This window comes from Hypanus sabinus, chromosome 28 (genome assembly GCF_030144855.1).
Source record: "Hypanus sabinus isolate sHypSab1 chromosome 28, sHypSab1.hap1, whole genome shotgun sequence".
NCBI classification, from domain to species: Eukaryota; Metazoa; Chordata; class Chondrichthyes; order Myliobatiformes; family Dasyatidae; genus Hypanus; species Hypanus sabinus.
Genome location: NC_082733.1, coordinates 8,246,258 through 8,270,406, shown reverse-complemented (window position 1 = coordinate 8,270,406; position 24,149 = coordinate 8,246,258). Strand labels below are relative to the sequence as shown.

At 39.2% G+C, this 24,149-nt stretch overlaps 1 protein-coding gene across 3 annotated transcripts in view; it reads right to left on the bottom strand.

Moving 5' to 3' along the window:
• The window catches only part of rnf111 (ring finger protein 111), a 145,189-nt gene that overhangs the window by 85,667 nt on the left and 35,373 nt on the right, over positions 1-24,149 (bottom strand). For all 3 annotated transcript variants that reach the window (XM_059952569.1, XM_059952568.1, XM_059952570.1), the window contains exon 2: positions 15,604-16,508. In XM_059952569.1, coding sequence (XP_059808552.1) covers positions 15,604-16,426 — 823 coding nt within the window. In that variant the 5' untranslated portion in view covers positions 16,427-16,508. The remainder of the gene's footprint in view (positions 1-15,603; positions 16,509-24,149) is intronic.

Genomic DNA, 24,149 nt, shown 5'->3' with positions numbered 1-24,149 from the left:
TGCCCAGGTCACAAATCTAATCATTCAGCTGTCCTTCTACTTGCATACAGGCAGAAGCTAAAGAGCAAGTCTCAAGAGATTAGGACAACAAAGAAGTAGTTACAGGAGTGGCTAGGGGATTGCTTTGAGTCACTGGACTGGGCCATGTTTAAGGACTCATTAGTGAATCTGAATGAATACATCATGATTGTCATTGACTTTACAAAAACAGCTGCAGACAAGTATCCCCACAAAATCATTCAGTCTTCCCCCAACCAGAAGCCCTGAATGAACCAATGAACTAGATTAACAACCTGCTGAGGACCAGATCTGAGGCATTCAAGTCTGGCGACCAAGAAAATTACAAGAGGTCCAGGTACAATTTCCAGAGAGCCATCTCATAGTGGAACTGGCTATTCCAGACCAAACTTGAATCAAGGAAGGATGCCCCACAACTATAGCATGGCTTGAATGCTATCGCCTCTTGCAAAGTGAAATCAAGCAACAAAGGTGACAACAGGACTTTGTTTCCAGATGAGCTCAATGCCTTCTATGTTTGCTTTAACTGTCAAAACATGGAGAAACCATCACAAACTCCCAAAGACTTGATGACCTTACGATTTCAGGCCAACATGAGAGCATCTTTCAGGAGGGTGAATCCACGGAAAGCATCTGACTCAGGTACCTGACCAAGTATTAAAGACCTGTGCTGATCTATTGACTGGAGCTAATCTTTAACCTCAGCCTTCGGCAGTTTGAGGTACCCATCTGCTTCCAGCAGGCTTCAATTATACTGTTGCCAAAGGACATGGAGAAAATGGAGAAACCTTCTTCTGCCTTATTAGGGAGAGCGAGAACTTGTGGTATGTCAAATACCGGGTGAACATGCAGTCTTTAGAGTAACTGCAAGTCTGTAGCTTTGCTCACGCTTGACTGCTCACACTTGACAAGTTCCAATGCTTTTGTTTGCTGGTGGGGGGGGGGGGGAGCTGGGGGAGACTTTGGGGTTCTAACATTTAACTGTCATTCATTCTTCGGGGCACTCCTCTGTTTTTTAGGATGGTTGTGAAGAAAATACATCTCAGGATGTATATTGTATACATTTCTGACATTAAATGTATCTTTGAAATCTTTGAAACCTTAAGGACTATTGTCCTAAAGCAATTACATCCACAATGAAGTGTTTTGACAGGTTGACAATGAAGTGACTTGGATCTGCTTCAGTTTGCCTATTGGCACAACAGGTCCACAGCAGATGCCATTTAATTGGCTCCTCACCCAACCCTGGAACATCTGGACAGCAACAATGTATATATTAGGATGCTCTTTATCAACTACTGGTTGGCATTCAATACTACCATTCCTTCAAAACTAATCAATAAGCTTCAAGACCTAGGCCTCAATACCTCCTTGTGCAAGTGGATCCTCGATTTCTTAACATACAGACCCCAGTCAGTTCGGGTGACATCATCTCTTCCAAAACCCTTAAGTGCGACACGTGTGCTTAGCCCCCTGCTCTACTCGCTTCACACTTATGACCGAGATACTAAGCACAGGTCCAATGCCAGATTAAAGTTTGCTGATGACATCACTGTTGTTGGCCAAATCAAAGGTGGTTATGAATCAGCATATAGGAGGGAGACTGAAAATCTGGCTGAGTGTTGCCACAACACAATGTCACTCTCACTTAATGTCAGCAAGACCAAGGAGCTGATTACTGACTTCAGGAGGAGGAAACCAGAGGTCCATGATCCAGTCTTCTTGGGGGATCAGAGGAGGAGTGGGTCAGCAACTTTAAATTCCTCTGTGTTATCACTTCAGGACTTTTCCTGGGCCCAGCAAGCAAGTGCAATTACAAAGAAAGCACAGCAGAGTCTCTTTTTCCTTGGAAGTTTGTGAAGATTCAGCATGACCTCTAAAACTTTGACAAACTTCTATAGATACATGGTGGACAGTATATTGACTGGCTGCATCACTGTCTGGTATGGAAATGCCCTTGTACAGAAAATCCTATAATAGTGGACATAGCTCAGTCCATCATGGGTAAAGCCCTCCCCACCAATGAGCACATCTACACAAAGCGTTGTTACAAGAAAGCAGCATTCATCATCAGGGACCACCATCATCCTGGTTATGTTCTCTTTCCAGCCATCAGGAGAGTGGTACAGGTGCCTCAGGACTCACACCAGCAGGTTCAGAAAAAGTGAGTACCCCACAACCATCAGTCACTTGAACTAGAGGGGTAATCTCACTCAACTTCACTTGCCCCCTAGTGAACTGTTTCCACAACCTATGGACTCCCTATCAAAGACTTTTCAGCTCATGTTTTTTAATATTGCTTATTTAATTTTCTTTTCATATTTGTACTTTTTTTTGTCTTTTGCACATTGGTTGTCCACCTTGTTGGTGTGGTCTTTCATTGATTCCATTATGATTGGATTTATTGAGTATGACTGCAAAAAAATGAATCTCAGTACTGTATATGCTGACATATGCACTTTGATCATAAATTTACTTTGAACTTTAAATTAGCTTGTCACCAGCTTGTCCAAGGTGGGGGTTACCAGTTCTGTTTTCAGACGAGTTTAGCCCTAGGCAGGTTCTTGGGTACAATCAATTCACCGCTCTTCTCGGGAGTTTTCCCTCCACATCCTACAATCTACCATCTTTATTGTGAATCAGTACCTTTTGTCTTTTTCTCTATGTCCCACAGCTCCAGGCTTCAATTTTTCAAATGTGCCACTATCAGCAATTCATTTTTGTCCTTTATTTTTGCCTATTACTCTATCCCCCTATTATCCAGCATATCACTCTTCATTCTTCTAACAGCTGCAACAGGATCCCACCAATAGCCACATCTTCCCCTTTCCCCCACTTTGCATTTCATAAGACCCAGTCTCTCTGCCACTCCCTGGTCTGTACATACTTCTCTATACACCTCACTGTTTCATTCCACCCCTAGTAGGTGGTGCAGTACATGTTCCTCCCTCACCACTATTGAAGGATTAGTTCTTCCATGTTAGATTCACATGCACCTCTTCTAATGTGGTGTAATGCATTTGGTGCTAATGATGTGACATCCCCTACGTCAGAAAGATCAGCATAGACGAGGCAACTGTTTTGTGGGGCACCTGCAATATGCCCAAAAGGCTATCTTAAGTATTTTCAAACCAGACCTTAAGCCTTACAAGGCATTATACCCCAATGGAGTGTCAGGCAGGTTACTGAAAATCTGTGCTGATCAAATGGCTGGAGTGTTCAAGGACATCTTCAACCTGTCACTCCAGTAGTCAGAGATTTCCACTCACTTCAAAATGGCAGCAATCATACTGATGCCCAAGACGACTAGGGTGAACTGTTTCAACAACTTTGCCCAGTAGCATTGACTTCTCCTGTCTTTTGGTGACATACCAAGTCTCCTCAATTAAGAACTGAGGACACTTGGTATGTCACCAAAGTCTACTCACTTATTTTTTGTTAATTGTCATTTTTATAACTTGCACTATACTGTTGCCACAAGGCAATACATTTCACGACATATGTCGGTGATAATAAACCTAATTCTGATCCACTTCAGTTCACCGCTCTGTTCTTACAGTGACTTGTCTGTCTTTGACCATGAAGTCAGCACAAATGAGAGTAACACCTCGTATTTCACTTGGATAACATATATAACATATAATTCAATGGAACGAACAAGGAGTTTTCCAATTTACAGTAACCCACACTCCTACCAGTCCACCAAATTTCTCTCCCCCTTTGTTCACTTTTTCCCATCCCTTCTCCCACTCTGTTAGATTATTCTCCCCCTCCTGGCTTCACCTGCCCATTATGAATTCACCCATCCACCTGGGTTTCTTCTCCCTTAGGTTTATTTCTCTATCCCCCAACTCAATAGGTTCCACCCCATCCTTATTTAGTTCTACTTATTACATTCCAGCCTTTATTCTTACATTTCCCCACCTGGTTCCATCTTTTCAATTTTTTTCCCGTATGCTTCTATCCATGAGCCACCAACTTGTCCCAGAATTGCCTCTCTTCCTCACCAACTAGCTCCATTTGTCCATCATTCGCAGTCCTCCACTGCCTCATCTAGTCCACCTATTATCAACCAGCCTCTATCGCACCTTTCTCTCTCATTTCCAAATACTGCCTTTCTTCTGTCTGTAGTCCTGATGCAGGGTCTTGATCTGAAACACTGACAATCTCTTTGCTTCCACATATACTGCTTGACCTACCGAGTTCTTGGAGTAGTTTTTTCCTACAGAAATTGGCCCTTTGGTACCTGTCTAAATGCCTCTTAAATATAGTGATTGTATCAAATCAAGGATCAACTTCATTCACTATATGCAATTACACATATTAGCAATTTGCTATGGCATGACATTCAACAAAAACATTCAACAATTCTAAGAATTATATAAAGGTAAGTTAGAGGTTAAAATACAGATATGGGATAGAATGTGCATAAATACATAAATGCTAGGCATGCATTTATAATATAAACAGCATTATAAAAAGTAGTTTAAAGCGTTTACAGTGCTGTATAGTAACCAACGCAATAAATAGAGGTGATGGGGAGGGAGCTAACTAAAATGATTGATAAGACTAACTGCCTGGTGGAATAACTTTTCAGATGGCATGAACCCTATAGTGTTTTCCAGAAGAGAGCATTTGGAAAAGGCAATTTGCAGGGTGAATAGTGTCTATAATGATTTTACCTGTCCACTTGTGTCCAGGACATATACACTCAGTGGCCATTTTAAAAGGTACACCCACTCCTAATGCAAGTATCTAAAATCAGCCAATCGTGGCAGCAACTCAGTGCATAAGAACATGCAGTCATAGTCCAGAGGTTCAGTTTTTATTTAGACGAAACATCAGAATGGAGAAGAAATGTGCTTTAAGTGATTTTGACCATGAAAAATGATGGTTGGTTCCAAACAGGGTGGATTGAGTATTTCAGAAACCGCTGATCTCCTGAGATTTTCACACACAGCAGTCTCTAGAGTTTATAGAGAATGATGTGAAAACAAAATACATCCAGTGAGTGACAGTTCTGTGGGCAAAAATACTTTGTTTAGGAGAGAGGTCAGAAGAGAATGACCAGATTGGTTCAAGCTGACAGGAAGGTGACAGTAACCTAGATAACCATACATTACACCAGTGGTGTGCAGAAGAGCATCGCTGAATGCACAATACATCTAGCCTTGATGTGATAGGCTACAGAAGCAGAAGGCCATACCAGGTTCCACTCCTGTCAGCTAAAAACTGGAAATTGAAGCTACAATGGGTACAAGCTCAGCAAAACTGGATAGTTGAAGATTGGAAAAAAAACATGTGGTCTGACGAATCTCATTTTCTGCTGCGACATGCAGACTGTAGGGGGCAGAACTTGGTGTAAACAACATGAATCCATACCCTGCCTTGTGAAAACTGTTCAGGCTGCTGTTGGTGGTATAATGGTGCAGGGAATGTTTTTTGGCACACACTGGGCTCCTTTAATACAAACTGAGCACTGTTAAAGTGTTACAGCCTATTTAAGTATCGCTGCTGATTAGAATATAGAGTACAGCACAGGAACAGTCCATTTAGCCCAAAATGTTGTGCAGAATCAGCTAAAAAGCAAATCTAGAACACCCAAACCCTAACCCCTCCTATTTACACCATGTCCATGTTCATTATATCCATTTGCATCCTTTTATGGCCATAGACTGTCTATCTTCTAATGCTACTTTCAGCAAGATAACTCGCCACGTTACAAAGCATGCCATCTCAAGTGATTCCATGAACATGACAATGAGATCAGTGTGCTCTAAAGTCCTCCACAGTCATCAGATCTCAATCCAATAGAGCATCTTTGGTAAGTGGTGGTATGGAAGATTCACAGAATGCCATGAATACAAAAAGGTGCAAGAAACATTCCTTAGAGTTTCTGGTCCATGTTGACATGATAGCAGCACACAGTTGCTGCAGATCTGTCAGGTTGCGACTTTAATTTGTGGACCAGTCCCATTTTTCTCTATTACTGCTTTAAAATTAATAGAATTATGGTTACTGGTCCCAAAGTACTACCCCATTGACACTTCACCACTTATCCAGCTCATTTCCTGAAAGGAAGTTGAATGTTGCCCCGCCACACACACCCCAATGAGGATAATCTAAATATAAAAAACTTTCCTGGTCTATTCAAATCCCTTAGCATTAAGGCAGTCCTATGAACTATGCAGAATTAAGGTATCAACAATCTTGAATGTTACAATGAAAATTTGGAAGATGCAATTGTCAATAATATTGCATGAAAGCAGTTGGATTATCTGCAGTTGACATCTACGCTGATTTTATCCATTGTAAACACTGGCTCACCATTAGTATGCAAGACGAGACTTCGGAGTCCAAGCAGGGCACAGCTAGAAGATCAGGTTTGCAACTTGAATGGGGTACACATTACTTGTATATTTCCAACTCCAGCTAAACTCCAATAGTCTGGAAAATCTGCTTGTCCAACATCAAAGTACTGAAACTGCCAGATTATTGAACTTTTACTATACTCAAAACTTTTATGTTTTTTATATCAAACTATCTGTCAGTTATGCTCCTCTTTGACTACTCAATCACTCCCTCCAAATGTAGGCTCAAATGCATAATTTGCAGCTTTGCTGATTAAAAGCTGATCTCTATATAAAATTTGGAACTTAGAATTTAAAAATTACCAGATTGAGCACCATATTAGTATTTTAGCAATGACTGGAGGCACCACAATCTATTAATGGAAGTAGTATAGATAGATATTTATCATCATGGATATAGTGAGCCAAAAAATCTGTTTCAGTGTTGCATAACTCATTTATAAGGCTTAAACTTCTGTGTACAGCATGCCTTTAGCAGTGTTCATCCTTCTGCTTATGGGATGAAAAGAATGGTCACCAGGCAGAGGAAGGGAGGCAGGCAGGCTCATGAACAGCTTCTGTAGGTTAGAAATTGGGAGACCAAATCTCAGGCCACAGATGTGAATCAACAAACAGTTGAGTGGAATGGGAGAGTAAACAGCAAGGGGTGGAGTGGGGGTAGACATTTGTAATAACTGCATAAATAGAGATGCGAATCCTACAAAATGAATTTAGGGAACTAGGTCAGATTAAACAGCAGCAACTCTAAAGCTGCAATCTTTAGAATCCTTCCCAAGCTATGTGATAGTGGGTAAAGGTCAGGTGAATATGTGGCAAAAAGTTCTGTGAGGGGTTCCGGTGACATCATCGTCGAGAATGGCAGCATGAATCACTAGCTCCTCCAGAAAAACGCGCATTAAGCCCCATTAACCCATCAAATATAATATTTTTTGAAAAATCTTTGAACTGAAGAGTGGCAAGAATGGGGAAAAAGGAATGGAATTAAAAAAAGCGACACTGTGGCCGAGAGGAGTGCAGCGAGCGGCTCTCCCACCCGACCGTGTGCTAGCGAGGCAGACGCTGGGTCTTGTTCAGGCGAAGTGGCGAATGTGATTGAAATCCTGAAAGAAATAGAGTTCCAGAAAGATTTAAAACAGCAGCTTCATGATATTAAGTCAGAGCTCACCAGCATCAATCAAAAAATAGTGGTGGCAGAGACCCGAATTCAGAAGGTGAAAGATCGCGTTCAAAACGTGGAACGGATACTGAGTAAGACAATAAAAATATTACATCACCAAGAAGGTAAACTGCTCGACTTGAAGGGAAGATTACGGCAGAAAAATATCAGAATCTACAACGTTCCCGAAGGAGCACAGACAAGAGTTTGTCGGAAAGTTACTGCGGGATGTGCTGGATCTTCCCTCAGCTATGAAGCTGGAAGTCAAAAGAGCCCATCGTGCACTCGTCCCGAAACCTACCCGGGATAGAAAGCCACGCTCAATAATAATTAAATTCCTTCGGTACAGCACCAAGGCGGAGATTCTATGAAGGGCCTGGGGTAAGAAGAGAGTGTTTTTCGACGATAAATTAATATATTTCGACCAAGATGCTGGGAGAGTCCAGTACCAGAGGGCATTGTTTGAGAATAAGGGATATGTCATTTAGGACAGAGTTAAGGAAAAACTTCTTCTCCCAGAGAGTTGTGGGGGTCTGGAATGCACTACCTTGGAAGGCAGTGGAGGCCAATTCTCTGGATGCTTTCAAGAAGGAGCTAGATAAGTATCTTACGGATAGGGGAATCAAGAGATATGGGGACAAGGCAGGAACTGGGTATTGATAGTAAATGATCAGCCATGATCTCAGAATTCCCCCCCCACCCCGCGGTCCTGCAGAAACGCAAAGAATATTCCGAAGTAAAGCGAGCACTTAAGCAAAAAAGGATTAGATTTCAAACTCCATACCCTGCTAAACTTCGAGTGTTTTATGACAACAGGACGCAGTTGTACTAGACAGTGGAAGAGGGGACTACAGACATGAAGCCCAGAGGGTTGCCCATCAGAGTGACCAAAACGAGGGAAAGAGTGACTGAGGAATTATCTCACTCCGCTTGGGAAATAGTACGAGAATCGAGAAGGCAGGAGACGGGAGGAGGCCGAGAGAAATATATCAGGAAGAGACCGGGAGTTTCCCAAAGACAGTCCTCACTCTCTTCAGAAGAGCCATAAGGTTTGGCTAACTTTAAAAACGTTGAGAAGCTAAACGGAAGCAAAAGTAGACTGTGATATACCTATCTCGAGAAATACTTATAATGTGGAATTTATATTACTTAGTTATTATTTATTCGCTCACTTACTTCCTTTTCCCCACCAAAATGAGAATATATATGTAATATATGTGTGTGTGTAATGTATGTGTCTGTATTATATATATATATACACACACACACACACACGTATATATGTGTGTGCGTTAATATGTATATGTGTGTGTGTGTGTATATATATATATATATATATGGAGACAATAGGTGCAGAAGTAGACCATTCGGCCCTTCGAGCCTGCACCACCATTCTGAGATCATGGCTGATCATTTACTATCAATACCCAGTTCCTGCCTTGTCCCCATATCTCTTGATTCCCCTATCCGTAAGATACTTATCTAGCTCCTTCTTGAAAGCATCCAGAGAATTGGCCTCCACTGCCTTCCAAGGTAGTGCATTCCAGACCCCCACAACTCTCTGGGAGAAGAAGTTTTTCCTTAACTCTGTCCTAAATGACATATCCCTTATTCTCAAACCATGCCCTCTGGTACTGGACTCTCCCAGCATCTGAAACATATTTCCTGCCTCTATCTTGTCCAATCCCTTAATAATCTTATATGTTGCAATCAGATCCCCTCTTAATATCCTTAATTCCAGCGTGTACAAGCCCAGTCTTTCTAACCGCTCTGAGTAAGACAGTCCAGACATCCCAGGAATTAACCTCGTGAATCTACGCTGCACTTCCTCTACAGCCAGGATGTCCTTCCTTAACTCTGGAGACCAAAACTGTACACAATACTCCAGGTGTGGTCTCACCAGAGCTCTGTACAAATGCAAGAGCATTTCCTTGCTCTTGTACTCAATTCCCTTTGTAATAAAGGCCAACATTCTATTAGCCTTCTTCACTGCCTGCTGCACTTGCTCATTCACCTTCAGTGACTGATGAACAAGGACTCCTAGATCTCTTTGTATTTCTCCCTTACCTAACTCTACACCGTTCAGATAATAATCTGCCTTCCTGTTCTTACTCCCAAAGTGGATAACCTCACACTTATTCACATTAAACGTCATCTGCCAAGTATATGCCCACTCACTCAGCCTATCCAAGTCACCCTGAATTCTCCTAACATCCTCATCACGTCACACTGCCACCCAGTTTAGTATCATCAGCAAACTTGCGGATGTTATTCTCAATGCCTTCATCTAAATTGTTGATGTAAATTGTTAACAGCTGTGGTCCCAATACCGAGCCCTGTGGCACCCCACTAGTCACCACCTGCCATTCCAAGAAACACCCATTCACTGTTACCCTTTGCTTTCTATCTGCCAACCAGTTTTTCTATCCATGTCAATATCTTCCCCTCAATGCCACGAGCTCTGATTTTACCCACCAATCTCCTATGTGGGATCTTATCAAATGCCTTCTGAAAATCGAGGTACACAACATCCACTGGATCTCCCTTGTCTAACTTCCTGGTTACATCCTCGAAAAACTCCAATAGATTAGTCAAGCATGATTTGCCCTTGGTAAATCCATGCTGGCTCGGCCCAATCCTATCACTGCTATCTAGATATGCCACTATTTCATCTTTAATGATGGACTCAAGCATATTCCCCACTACTAATGTTAGGCTGACAGGACAATAGTTCTGTTTTCTCCCTTCCACCTTTCTTAAAAGGTGGGATAACATTAGCCATTCTCCAATTCTCAGGAACTGATCCTGAATCTAAGGAACATTGGAAAATGATTACCAATACATCCACAATTTCCAGGGCCACCTCCTTTATTACCCTAGGATGCAGAACATCTGGACCTGGGGAATTGTCAGCCTTCAGTACCATCAGTCTACTCATCACCGTTTCCTTCCTAATGTCAATCTGTTTCATTTCCTCTGTTACCCCATGTCCTTGGCCCATCCATACATCTGGGAGATCGCTTGTGTCTTCCCTAGTGAAGACAGATCTAAAGTAATTATTAAATTTTTCTGCCATTTCTCTGTTCCCCATAACAATTTCACCCAATTCATTCTTCAAGGGCCCAACATTGTTCTTAACTATCTTCTTTCTCTTCCTATATCTAAAAAAGCTTTTGCTATCCTCCTTTATATTCCTGGCTAGCTTGCGTTCGTACCTCATTTTTTCTCCCCATATTGTCTTTTTAGTTAAGTTCTGTTGTTCCTTAAAAATTTCCCAATCATCTGCCCTCCCACTCACCTGTCATACTTCCTTTTTTTAAAAATGCTATGCAATCTCTGACTTCCTTTGTCAACCACTGTGGCCCCTTTCCCCCCTTTGAATCCTTCCTTCTCCAGAGGATGAACTGATTTTGCACCTTGTGCATTATTCCCAAGAATACCTGTCACTGCTGTTCCACTGTCTTTTCTGCTAGGATATCTATCCATTTAACTTTGGCCAGTTCCTCCCTCATGGCTCCATAGTCTCCTTTGTTCAACTGCAACACTGACACCTCCAATCTGCCCTTATCCTTCTCAAATTGCAGATAAAAACTTATCATATTATGGTCTCTACCTCCTAATGGCTCCCTTACTTCAAGATCGCTTATCAAATCCTGTTCATTACACAACACTAAATCCAGAATAGCCTTGTCCCTAGTCGGCTCTCATATAAGCTGTTCCAAGAATGCATCCCGTAGGCACTCTACAAACTCCCGATCCTGGGGTCCAGCACCAACCTGATTCTCCCAGTTCAGCTGCATGTTGAAATCCCCCATAACTACTGCGACATTACCTTTGCTACATGCCAATGTTAACTCCCTATTCAACTTGCACCCAATATCCATGCTACTGTTTGGTGGCCTGTAGACAACACCCATTAGGGTCTTTTTGCCCTTACTGTTCTTCAGTTCTATCCACACAGACTCTACTTCTCCTGATCCTATGTTCCCCCTTGCAAAGGACTGAATCTCATTCCTCACCAACAGGGCCATCCCACCCCCTCTATGGAGGAGTACACAGGGAAATCTTTTTTGTGTAATGGATTTGTTCACTGACTTTTATGAATACTGCAATGGGGGCCCTCAACTCACAAGTAGGAGGGGTTATCCTCCATAGCTAGACATTTCCTCTAGCTCAACGCAGGGTCATCTACTAGAGACCTCAGCCTTGGAATCACACGTTCGTTGCCATTTTTGTTATTATTTGTGTTTCTTGGTTCTTATTCGTTCTAAGTTTTATTCTAATTTCAATGATACATTAACATAAAAACAGATGGCTAAGGACAAGGTAAAATTCATTTCTTTTAATGTCAATGGGCTATTAAATCCAATCAAACGTTAAGAGAATTTTATCCAATTTGGAACAATTTGATTCATACTGGGAGAAATGCTTTAACTACATAATGCCTCATAGGCCTGACTTTATTCTCACAAATCAATGAATCTGTGTAAAAACAAAAGATCACTCCCTACTTGTACATAGTTCTTTCCTTTTGCTTGCTTTTTCTTTCCACTCTTTTCTATAAGTGTATACCTCAGATAAATACTTTGTGGAGATTTGTGATATATATGATTATATGATATATATGTACAATGTCTGAAATACATTTTATGGAAATGTTTGTTTGATGATGAACTTCAATAAAAAATAAATTACAAAAGGTCTGTGAAAGAGGGAGAGCTTTAGGGTTTTGGATTACTTGTACAGGTGCTGGGGAAGGTAAAACTAATACAAGATGGACAAGTTATACTTGATCCAGAACACGTCATACATTCCTGCAAAGGTGTTTGGCAGAACTGTTGACTGTTGTGATGAGGTTAAACAAAGTTGATAGGAGAAAGAAACAAAATAGATGGGGGGTGTTGGGGTGGGGGGAGAAGGTAAGATGCAGTCAAACATCAAAGGAAAACTAAGTCAGTCCAGAAGGCAGAGCAAACATGAGTGATACGTAGCATGTATACAATGCAAAGTCTAATTTTCAATGCAAGGAGTTCAGCTGAATTTAAGAGCATTAATCAGACATAGGAATGTTTCTGTTGCTGGCAAAAGAAATATGAGTGAAAGGAAGACAGGAGTGGTAACTCAACATTCCAGAGTTCAGAATCTACAAGTGAGAGAAGGTATGCAATCCTGATTAGTGAAGCCACTATGACAGGGGTCAGCAACCTTTACCACTGAAAGAGCCACTTGGACCCGTTTCCCACAGAAAAGAAAACACTGGGAGCCGCAAAACCCGTTTGACATTTAAAATGAAATAACACTGCATTCAACGTTTTTTTTTGCCTTTATGCTATGTATAAACAAACTATAATGTGTTGCATTTATGAAATTGATGAACTCCTGCACAGAAAACGAAATTACATTTCTGCATGCAACAAAAACATTTTGAACTCCGAAAAAAAGACGTTGGGTTGAAAGTTACTTTTAAGTAAAATACTCAATGTCTATTTGAGTCCTTCTTGTATTTATGAAAAACGCCGAACTTAAATTTTCCGCCAGCAGCAAACCAAAAATAACATCAGCCAGCTGTCAGCCTGAAAAATAAAAGGACTATTTCACTGAACAATGAAAAAATATGAATATACATAAAATAATAGGCAATTAAAATATTTATCATACTTGGTTAATGGGATTTCTGCTCCTGGACCTCAGCGCACAGCGTCTGCACATCAGGGCTGTATGACGTCACCTTCATCTTTACACAAGATCGCAAGCTGTCATCTGTGAGGCGTGCGCGATGTTTGTTTTTAATAAAGTTCATGTTGGAGAACACCTGCTCACTTACATATGTGGATCCAAAGATCGACAGGACTCAAAGCGCATACTTTTTAATGTTTACATAAATGTCGGGCATAGCATTCCATGTTTCGAACACAAGTTTGTCCGGTTTTGGAAGGTTTTCAATATCACTCCATTTGTGTTTCTGAGCAAGAACGGCCTTCTGACGGGCAACATCTTCAAGGTCTGCTGTCAAGCGTCTAAACTTGGACACCCATATGTCTTTGTCGGCTATGTCGGCCAGTTCCATCTCAAGATCAGGTTGACTCACACCTGCCAATGCAGTCGTATTCAGTAGGGAAGGATCGATGCTTAAGGGAGTGACCGGGAAGGATAATGTGTTTTTTTCCTCTCTGAACTCACAGAAGCGTTTCCCAAACGATGTTTGCATTGCGATGATTGCAGAATGTAAATACTCCGAAATTATCATGTCGTGACCTTGTTTGAACTCTCTCAAATTGGGGAAGTGAGACAAAGTGCCTTTCTGTAAATCTCTGGCAAGCAACGTCAACTTGCGCTCGAATGCCAAAACATCCTCCAACATGTGCAGGGCTGTACGTCCTTACCCCGTTGAAGAGCTGTGTTCAGCGTGTTCAGGTGCGCTGTCATGTCTACCATGAAGTGTAGCTTTTCCAGCCACTCTGGCTGTTCCAGCTCAGGAAAGGTGAGCCCTTTGCTGCCCAGGAAAGTTTTCACTTCTTCCAGACACGCGACAAAGCGTTTCAGCACCTTCCGTCTGGACAGCCAGCGATAAAAACACGTTGTAGCGGTGTCAGTAAACTGCAGTCAAAGATAGCTTTATTCGAACTAAACAGCCTTGCTTTTAAGCCTCCCTCAACCCAGCCCCCATGGACGCAGATGCTGCAAAAGACGCGTACTCACAAACCCCCGTAGGCTATCTCCCTTAGCCGGAATGCTGGCTAATTGTGAGCCGTTTCGGATGTGTCAGGAAATGTGTCGCCACACTTAGATTGTACAAGATCACCATAATCTTCAAATTTAGAATTACATTTCAAAAGCTAACAAACTAACATAAAATACATTTTAATTAAATACTGACCAATTATTTCCCAAAGCCACAGGGAGCCGCAGCACAGAGGTGAAAGAGCCACAAATGGCTCGGGAGCCGCAGGCTGCCGACCCCCGCACTATGATAATGAGGGAGGATATCACAGAAGCTCTTCAAATGTTCAGTGAGGACAAATCTGCATTCATTTTTGGTTCAGACCAAAAAATTTACAAAGCATTACAAAAGGATTTTGTCTGAAAATAAGCTTTTTTTATAACAAGTTTTTATTATACCTATTAACAAATAAATAATTAGCAAAAGATAGTAAGCAGAGAGACAAGATCTACACAGTTCTGATTAGACCTTTCAGGTGGAAATTGGCACCTGCACATTGACAAATGTGTCGCAAAGGAAAGGCACTGAAATATGAACTTGGTCACAAGAGGAAATTGGATTAGGTAAATTTAGGTCAAGGTTTAGACATATTTAGGTACTTCATCACCATTTTGCTTCAGTATCCTTAAAACACCTCCTTTTGCATTTCTATTAAAATAAGCTGAGGAAGCACAAACTGTACTGAATAACAATTATTATTTATAGATGTAGCAAGTATATTTTCACAGGTTCCTTAAGGTTGTTATAACTGGAGTTGGTATTGGGGATAAGCTCGTATCACCTGTTAAATACTCCCAATGACTCGCATCTCAAATAGCCTCTGACAACGAAGTCCAGCTACTGGCCTTCACATGTAGCCTAGCTACTATGCCTAGCAGAATTGTTTCTACTGACAGAAAGCATAAAGGTGGGTTACTGGTCAGGAGATTACACAGTAACAATGAATAAAAAGCAATGCGATTCCAAGCCAGGATGCAAATTTATGGGAAATTTTAAGGTGGTGGTGGTGGTGCTCTTGTATACCTGCAGTTTTTTCTCATTCTTAGTGATTAAATGCAATTAGGCTTCAAGATTCATTATCTGAATATCAATTTGCATCAATGATAGAACTTGTGCCATTGTTTGTTAGATAATTGTTGGACAAAAGATTTGCAGCATAACAATTGTCTATATTAAAATTACCACTTTTAGAAAGAGTTAAATTAACAATTGCTCAAATGCTAATAATAGTTATATCATTGCACAGTTAATTGGAAGTAAATCTTTCTAGTGAATCAAGAAGTTTTCTTCAGCACAAACTTATTATTTTTCTAATTTATAAAAGCTGAAAATTTTACCTGAGGCAACTGTTGTATTATTTTGGTGGCTTTCATTCCTTGTCATATATAAATCATCATCCCCTTCAGTGGAAGAGCTGGAGGAGGATTCACTGCTCAGGTCATTATCACCTGAACTGCTAGAACTTGACAGTAAGGCATACTTCTTACGAGCAAAAACTTCCCTTTTCTTCCTCTGCAATAAAATACGCTCCTTTTGTTTTTGTGTCCGTTGAGAAACATTAGGTTTATTAAATTTCTTTCTCTGTTGAGACCTCCGTAGACTGCTATTTGGGAGACAAGGTCGCTTAATTAAAATCCCTGATATAGATTCCTGTTCAGACCTTGGCCACTTGTGCATTTTTGAATCAATTGTTCTACTTGTGCCACTCAATACTGTTTGGGAATGTCTATCTGGAATCTCCTCTTCTTCTGAAGTCATTGTATCAGAGTCTCCAAAATGTAGACTTGAAGAAGGTGATGAAACACACTCACTAACAGAAGAATCATCTGCATGGTCTTGTGACTGCATATGAGGCCTCAAACCAATGTTACTTGGGTGATCTTTCAAATTAGAGTTTTGAGTTTCTGATGGACCAGCCTGCTGGCTCTTACGCTTTTTTCTAGCAACAACCATTTTCTCCTGTTCTAATCTGTTCTCATTCATGCCTTTGATTGGCTTTCCAGAATCACAAATATGAGTGAAGTCATTTCCAACTTTACTTGCAATCATTTCAACGTCTGTACTAAAACTTTTTGTTGCCAGGATTGGCTCAGGGTTCATTAATGACTCCTTGGAACTCTCCTGTCTTCTGGGTGCATCAGAAGTTATCTCAGTCTTCATATCCAGGTTGAAAGTCAGATTTATATGAGTTACATCCGGAAGTCTATTAAGGGATTGGACGATCTTATTCTTGCACTAATGTCTGGAGGTAAAAAAAGGAGAAAAATATTAGTAATGATATTACAAAACAAGAACATTTATCCGATTGGACAATTAATTATCAAAGTAAAAACAGAATATGAAAGCAATAGAGAAAGTGCAATGAAAATATTTACAAAGGTGATATCAGTAATGAGATAATCATTATAATGATAAAAGGGTCATTTTCCATTGTTAAAAGCTGAGTACTAGACCACTGAAATCAGCAAGTCTCACTATTTGCAAGTTCCACTTTGGAGGTATCCTCGGGAGCTGAACATTAAAGAATACACACCGCATCAAAAGGACAGGCAGATGGGCAGAGTGGCTTTGTTGGTCAAAAATGAAATCAAATCCCTAAAAAGAAATGACATTGGATCAAAAGATGTAGAATTTTTGTGAGTAGAGTTAAGAAACTGCAAGGACAAAAAGACCCTGATGACAGTTAAATGCAGGCCTTCAATTCAGTAGCTGGAATGTGGGCTACAAATTACAACAGGAGATAGAAAATGAATGAATTAAAAAAAACACAATGTTATGATAATAGAGGGACGTCTGTTTAGAACAAAGGTAAGGAGGAATTTCTTTAGCCAGAGGATGCTGAATCTGTGGGATTAATTGCCTCGCTAGGCTGTGGAAGCCAAGTCACTGGATATATTTAAAGCAGAGGTTAATAGGTTCTTGATTAGTCAGGGCATCAAAGGTTATGGGGAGAAGGTAGGGTAATGGAGTTGAGGGAGGTAATAAGTCAGCCAGGATAGAATGGCGGAGCAGACTTGATGGGCTAAATGGCCTAATACTGCTTCTATGTCTTATGATCATGGGGGTAGATTTCAACATGCAAGTAGATTGGGGAAAATCAGGTTGATGCTGAACCCCAAGAGAAGGAATTTGTAAAGTGCCTGTAAGTTGGCTTTTTAGAGCAACTTGTGTTCAAACCCACTAGGCAAAACACAATTCTGGATTGGGTATTGTGTAATGAAGGGGACTTAGGGTAAAAGAACCCTTAAGAGACAGCATTCAGAATATAATAGAATTCACCTTACAGTTTGAAAGGGAGAAGCTAAAAATCAGATGTATCAGTATTACAGTGCATTAACGGGAGTTTCAGAGAGAGAAGCTGGCCAAAGTTGATTGGAAAGGGACACTAGCAGAGCTGATGGTAGAGCAGCAATAGCTGAAGTATCTGGGAGTAATTCAAAAGACAAAGGATCGATTCATCCCAAAGAATCAGCAGTTTCTAAAAAGGGGGGAGGGGGTAAGAGAGAAATAAAGCAACCATGGCAACCAAGTGAAAGAGAGTGTAAAAGAAAAAGGGCACAAGGTATAGTAAAAATTAGTGGGAAGTTAGAAGATTAGTAAGCTTTGAAAAACCAAAAAGGCGGCAACCAACAAATACCACGGGGAGGGGAGGGTGTGTGTGTGTGTGTGTGTGTGTGTGTGTGTGTCTGTCTCTGTGTGTGTGTCTGTGTGTGTGTGTGTGTGTGTGTCTGTGTGTGTGTGTGTGTGTCTGTGTGTGTGTGTGTGTGTGTCTGTGTGTGTGTGTGTGTCTGTGTGTGTGTGTGTGTGTCTGTGTGTGTGTGTGTGTGTCTGTGTGTGTGTGTGTGTCTGTGTGTGTGTGTCTGTGTGTGTGTGTCTGTGTGTGTGTGTGGCAAGAGTGGATTTCAGACCACTGGAAAATGTCACTGGAGAGGTAGTAATGGGGGCCAAAGAAGAGGAAGATGAACTTGCTAAGTATTTTACATCATTCTTCATGGTGGAAGACACCAGCACAGTATATCAGATTTTCAAAAGAGTCAGGGCCAGAAAATAGTGTAGTTGCTATTAATAAGGAGAAGGCGTTTAGAAAGCTGAAAGGTCTAAAGGTAAATTAGGTAGATATGACACCTGGACAAGAGGAACTACATCTGATACTTATTCAATTTAGGTTTCGGTATTATCCCTTCAATATCGCCTAATAAAAATAATATTGGGCTATGTGGGAGTTGTATTCCAATAACTTGTTCCAGTAAAAGTCTTAAATTTATCCAAAAAGGTTGAATTTTAAAACAAGTCCAAGTAGAGTGTAAAAAAGTACCGATTTCTTGATTACATCGGAAACATTGGTCAGATAAATTTGGGTTTAATTTATTTATTTTTTGTGGTGTAATATATAATTGATGTAAAAATTGTATTGTACTAAGTCGGACATTAATTGTATTTGTCATACTATCAAGACATAGTCTTGACCAATTTTTTCATCAATTTTAATATTCAAATCAGTTTCCCATTTTGTCTTGACTTATGAATTCCTGGTTTAATTGTCTGTTTTTGAATCAAATTATATATACAAGACGTAAATTTTTTAATTTTTCCTTTTTGAATTAAAGTTTCTATATCATTAGGTTTTGGCATTAACATTGTTTGACTCGGTTTACCTCTTAAATAGGCCTTTAATTGAAAATAACAGAAAAGTGTTATTTGATATTTTATATTTATTCTTTAATTGATCAAATGACATCAATATACCTCCTTCTAAACAGTCACTTATATATCTGATCCCTTTTTGAAACCAGTTATATAAAAGTTGATTATCCATTGTAAAAGGAATAAGTCTACTTTGAATTAGGGTTCTCTTTGCTAATAAAGATTTCTTTATCTCATCATCCATATTTACCTTATTCCATAAATCAATCAAATGTTTTAATGTAAGAGATTCTTTCTTTTCCAGTATCCATTTGGATTCCCATTTATATATAAAATCTTCTGGTATATGTTCTCGTATCTTATCTAATTCTATTCCAATCCATGCCGGTTTTTCTTCATCAAAAAAAGATGCAATAAATCTAAGTTGATTTGCTTTATACTAATTCTTAAAATTTGGGAGTTGTAACCCTCCTAGGTCAAATTTACATGTCAATTTTTCCAACGATATTCCTGACAACTTACCTTTCCAAAGAAACTTCCTCACATATTTATTCAACTCTTTGAAAAACTTCTAGGGCAGTTGTATTGGTAATGTTTGGAATAAATATTGTAATCTAGGAAATATATTCATTTTTACAGCATTAACTCTACCTACTAATGTTATTGGTAACATCATCCATTTATTAAGATCTTCTTGTATTTTTTCAATAATGGCAAATAATTTAATTTATATAAATTCTTTTTATCATTATCAACTCTTATACCTAAATATTTTATACCATTTGTCGGCCATCTAAATTGGGTTACTAATCGACATTGACTATAATCTCCTTTAGTAAGGGGTAAAATTTCACTTTTATCCCAGCTTACTTTGTACCCTGATATTTTCCCATATTCTTCCAATCTAAAAGATAATTTATGCAACGAATGCAATGGGTTTGTTAAATAAATCAGAACATCATCAGCAAATAAATTAATCTTATATTCCTCCTGGTTAACTCTGAAGTCCACCATATCTGGATCCATTCTAATTAATTCAGCTGATGGTTCTATCGCCAATACAAATAGGGCTGGTGATAATGGACAGCCTTGTCTAGTTGACCTTGTTAAGTGGAATGATGTTGAAATTTGACCATTTGTCACTACTTTAGCTTTGGGACTAGTATTTAAGGTTTTAATCCATTTTATAAAAGATTTTCCTAACCCATATTTTTCCAATACCTTAAATAAAAAGTCCCATTCCAATCAATCAAATGCTTTTTCTGCATCCAAAGCAACTGCCACACTCATTTCCTCCTTTTGTGCCCGATGAATTATGCTAAGTAACTGAGTTATATTATCCGCCGATTGTCTATTTTTGATAAAGCCTGTTTGATCCATATGTATTAATTTTGGTAAATACTTAGATAATAATTTTTTGCTATTATTTTATAATCTGTATTCAATAAAGAGATAGGCCTATATGATGTTGGTTTTAAAGGATCTCTATCTTTTTTTGCCAATACTATTAGGATTGCTGTTGAAAAAGATTGTGGAAGTTTATGTGTTCTTTCTGCTTGATACATTAACTCCATAAAAGGAGGGATTAATAAATCTTTAAATTTTTTATAAAATTCAGGCGGAAAACCATCTTCTCCTGGAGATTTGTTACTCTGGAGTGATCCTAAAGCTTCTTCAACCTCTTTCAATGTAAAGGGCATATCTAATCCTTTCTGTTCTTCCGAATTCAATTTTGGAAGTTATTTGTGATAAAAAAAATTTCTATCTCAGCAACCTCATTCTGTGATTCTGATTGATATAATTCGGAGTAAAATTTTTTTAAAGTTTCATTAATTTCTAAAGGTTTATAAGTGATTTTATTTGCACTTGTTCTAATTGCATTTATTGTTTTGGAAGCCTGCTCTGTTTTCAACTGCCAAGCAAGAATCTTGTGTGATCTTTCACCTAATTCATAATATCTCTGTTTAGTTCTCATAATTACTTTTTCTGTTCGATATGTCTGGAGTGTATTATATTGTAGCTTCTTATTGACAAGTTGTCTCCGTTTTTCTTCTGTCATATATCTTTGGGATTCTTTTTCTAATTTTGTAATCTCTTTTTCTAATTGATCTATATCCACCACATATTCCTTCTTAATTTTAGAAGTATAACTTATTATCTGACCCCTCAAATATGCTTTCATCATTTCCCATAATATAAATTTATCATCAACTGAATATAAGTTTGTATCCAAAAAAAATTGGATCTGTTTTTTCATAAAATCACAAAAATCTTGACGTTTTAATAAAATTGAATTAAATCTCCATCTGTAAATCAATTCCTCCTTATCAGTATCAGTATCAAGGGGGAATGATCTGACAGTATTCTTGCTTTATATTCCACACTTTTCACTCTATCCTGAATATTCATTGATAATAGGAAAAAATCAATCCTTGAATAAGTTTTATGTCTATATGAATAAAATGAAGAATCTCTTTCTCTTGAATTAATTCTTCTCCATATATCAATCAAATTTAAGTCTTTCATCAATGATAAAGTTAACTTTATTACTTTTGATTTTGTAACAGCCTTAGTTGACCTATCTAGAACTGGGTCTAAACAAAAGTTAAAATCTCCACCTATTAATATTTTATCATGTGCATCGGCCAAATTCATAAAAAACTTCTTGTATGAATTTTGCATCATTTTCATTTGGTGCATAAATGTTCATAAGAGTCCATAATTCTGAAAAGATTTGACAATGTATAATCACGTATCTCCCCACAGAATCAATCAGTACATTTTGTGTTTTAATTGGTAAGGTTTTATTAACCAAAATTGCAACTCCCCTCGACTTTGAATTAAATGAAGCTGCAATAACGCTTCCAACCCAATCTCTTTAATTTCTGATGTTCTGTCTCTGTTAAATGTGTTTCCTGCAAAACAGCTATATCTCCTTTCATTTTCTTAATATATGTTAAAACTCTTTCTTTTCACAGGTCCATTAAGCCCATTAACGTTAAAAATTTAAATATTAAAAAACATTAAACCTGATTCTGATTCATTCAATGGCTCTGGGTGTGGAAAAGAGATCTCATTGAAACCTACCAAATATTGAAAGGCCTAGATAGAGTGGATGTGAAAAGAGTGTTTTCAATATTGGGACAGTCAAGGACTAGAGGACACAGTCTCAGAATAGAAAGATGCCCTTTTAGAACAAAGCCGAAGAGGAATTTCTTTAGCCAGAGGGTGGTGAATTTGTCAAATTCATTCCTACACAGTCGTGTAGCAGCAGTAAGGATGATAATAAATCAGCCATGATGAATGACAGAGTAGATTTGATGGGCCTAATAGCCTAATTCTATTCCCTTGTCTTATGGAGTACTGACCTAACACATTTGGACATACAAAACCAGTAGTGATCATTTCCAAATAGTTACTGATAAATCCAATAGTGACGAGAAAGCTCTGTCTCCATAACTGTTACAGAATTTATCATTTTAACTACATAGAAAACAAAAGCAGAAGGCTTGCAGATGATGGAAACGTGAAATAAGGCACACAGGTTAAGTCAATGATTGCATCAGAAATAGAAAGCTGAGAAAACAGGTTGCAGAGAGGGATGGGGAGTGCATAGACCTGCACCCACCTTCATCTGGACCACAGCCCTCTAAACCTCTCTCATCCATACCTATCTGAACTTCTCTAAAATGTTACCTTTGATCCTGCATCTGCCACTTTCATTGGCAGCTCATTCCATACTCACACTATCCTCTGAATGAAGTAGTTCCCTCATATTTTACCCTAAACCTAAAGCATCTAATTCTAGTTTCACCCAGAGGGAAACAAAAAGCTTTTTTGATGATCCTATGTCAGACCTGGTCACTTCTGATACAAATAGGAAAGGCTATTTAAGTCAAATTGTTGAATTCAGAGTCCCATGCACCTGGATGGAAAACGAGGTGCTGCTGCACAGTGTTAACATTGCACTTCATTGAAACAGAAAGAGACTAAAGCCAGGAGGACAAAACTGTCAGGTAGCTCACATTCTGTATCACCATTTCAGCAAGCAGTTTCCCCACTCTCTAACTACCCCTTTTCCTCCTTGCTTATTGATAGAACTCAAGATGGACCAGCCATGCTTAACAGATAGCACCTAGAGCACAAGCAGAAGAAAGTGCAGATGCTGAAACGTGGAGCAACAAATTATCTACTGTAGGAATTCCGGAGGTACAGTTGCTTGTGTCAAAAGCAAATATGTCGTTTGCAGAAACTCAGCCTGCACCCTTCATTCTTTCCACTCTTCCTCAGAGTTGTAAAGCATGGAAACAGGCCCTTCAGCTTCACTAGTCACCCTCCCTGTTAATCCATTTGTCTGCATTCAGCCCATAATCCTTTAAACTCCTATCCTCCATGTACCCTAAATGTCTCTTAAATGCTGCAATTGTACCCGCCTCAACCTCCTCTTCTGGTAGTTCATTCTAGGTTATCCTTACCCTCTGTGTGAAGTTACCTCCCAGGCCTCTTAAATCTATCCTTTTTTATGTATCTGTGCCCCTGAGCTTTAGACTCACAAAGCTGGGGAAAAGATTATGACCTCTTATGATTTTATAAATTGAGTTTCACCCTCATTCTCTTGTGCTTAAAGGAATAAAGACCAAGATGGTCAAGCTTTCCCTCCAACTCAGGTAGCATCCTTGTAAATCTCTCTTGCACTCTTCTAGTTTGACAAAAAATCATTCCTATAACAGGATATCCATAAGAGTACACAATTCTTCAAATGCAGTCTCACCAACAACTTATGTAACTGCAACATTATGTTCCTACTCCAAAACTCTGTTCTGACTGATGGACAGCATGCTAAATACCTTCTTCACCACTTTCTACTTATGCAACCACTTTCAGCAAATTGTGCCTTTTAGCTTCAACTGTTCCACTGCACTCAACTGTGCTTTGCCACTCATAAAAGTTCTACCATGGCTTGATTACCTAAAATGAATCTCTTCACACTTATCTAATTTGAAACCCATTTGCTATTCCTTGGTCCATCTCGGTAACTGATCAAGATCTCTTTGTAATTCTATGTAACCTGCTTCACAATCAACAAGACCCCCAATTTAGCATCACCAGCAAGATTGTTAATTACACCATGTACATATTTATCCAAATCATTTACATACCTATTGCATAACACTAACTTCTGAGACCTCTGATCAGAAAATTAAGCGTCATCCATCACCTTCTCAGGAGCTTCAGATAT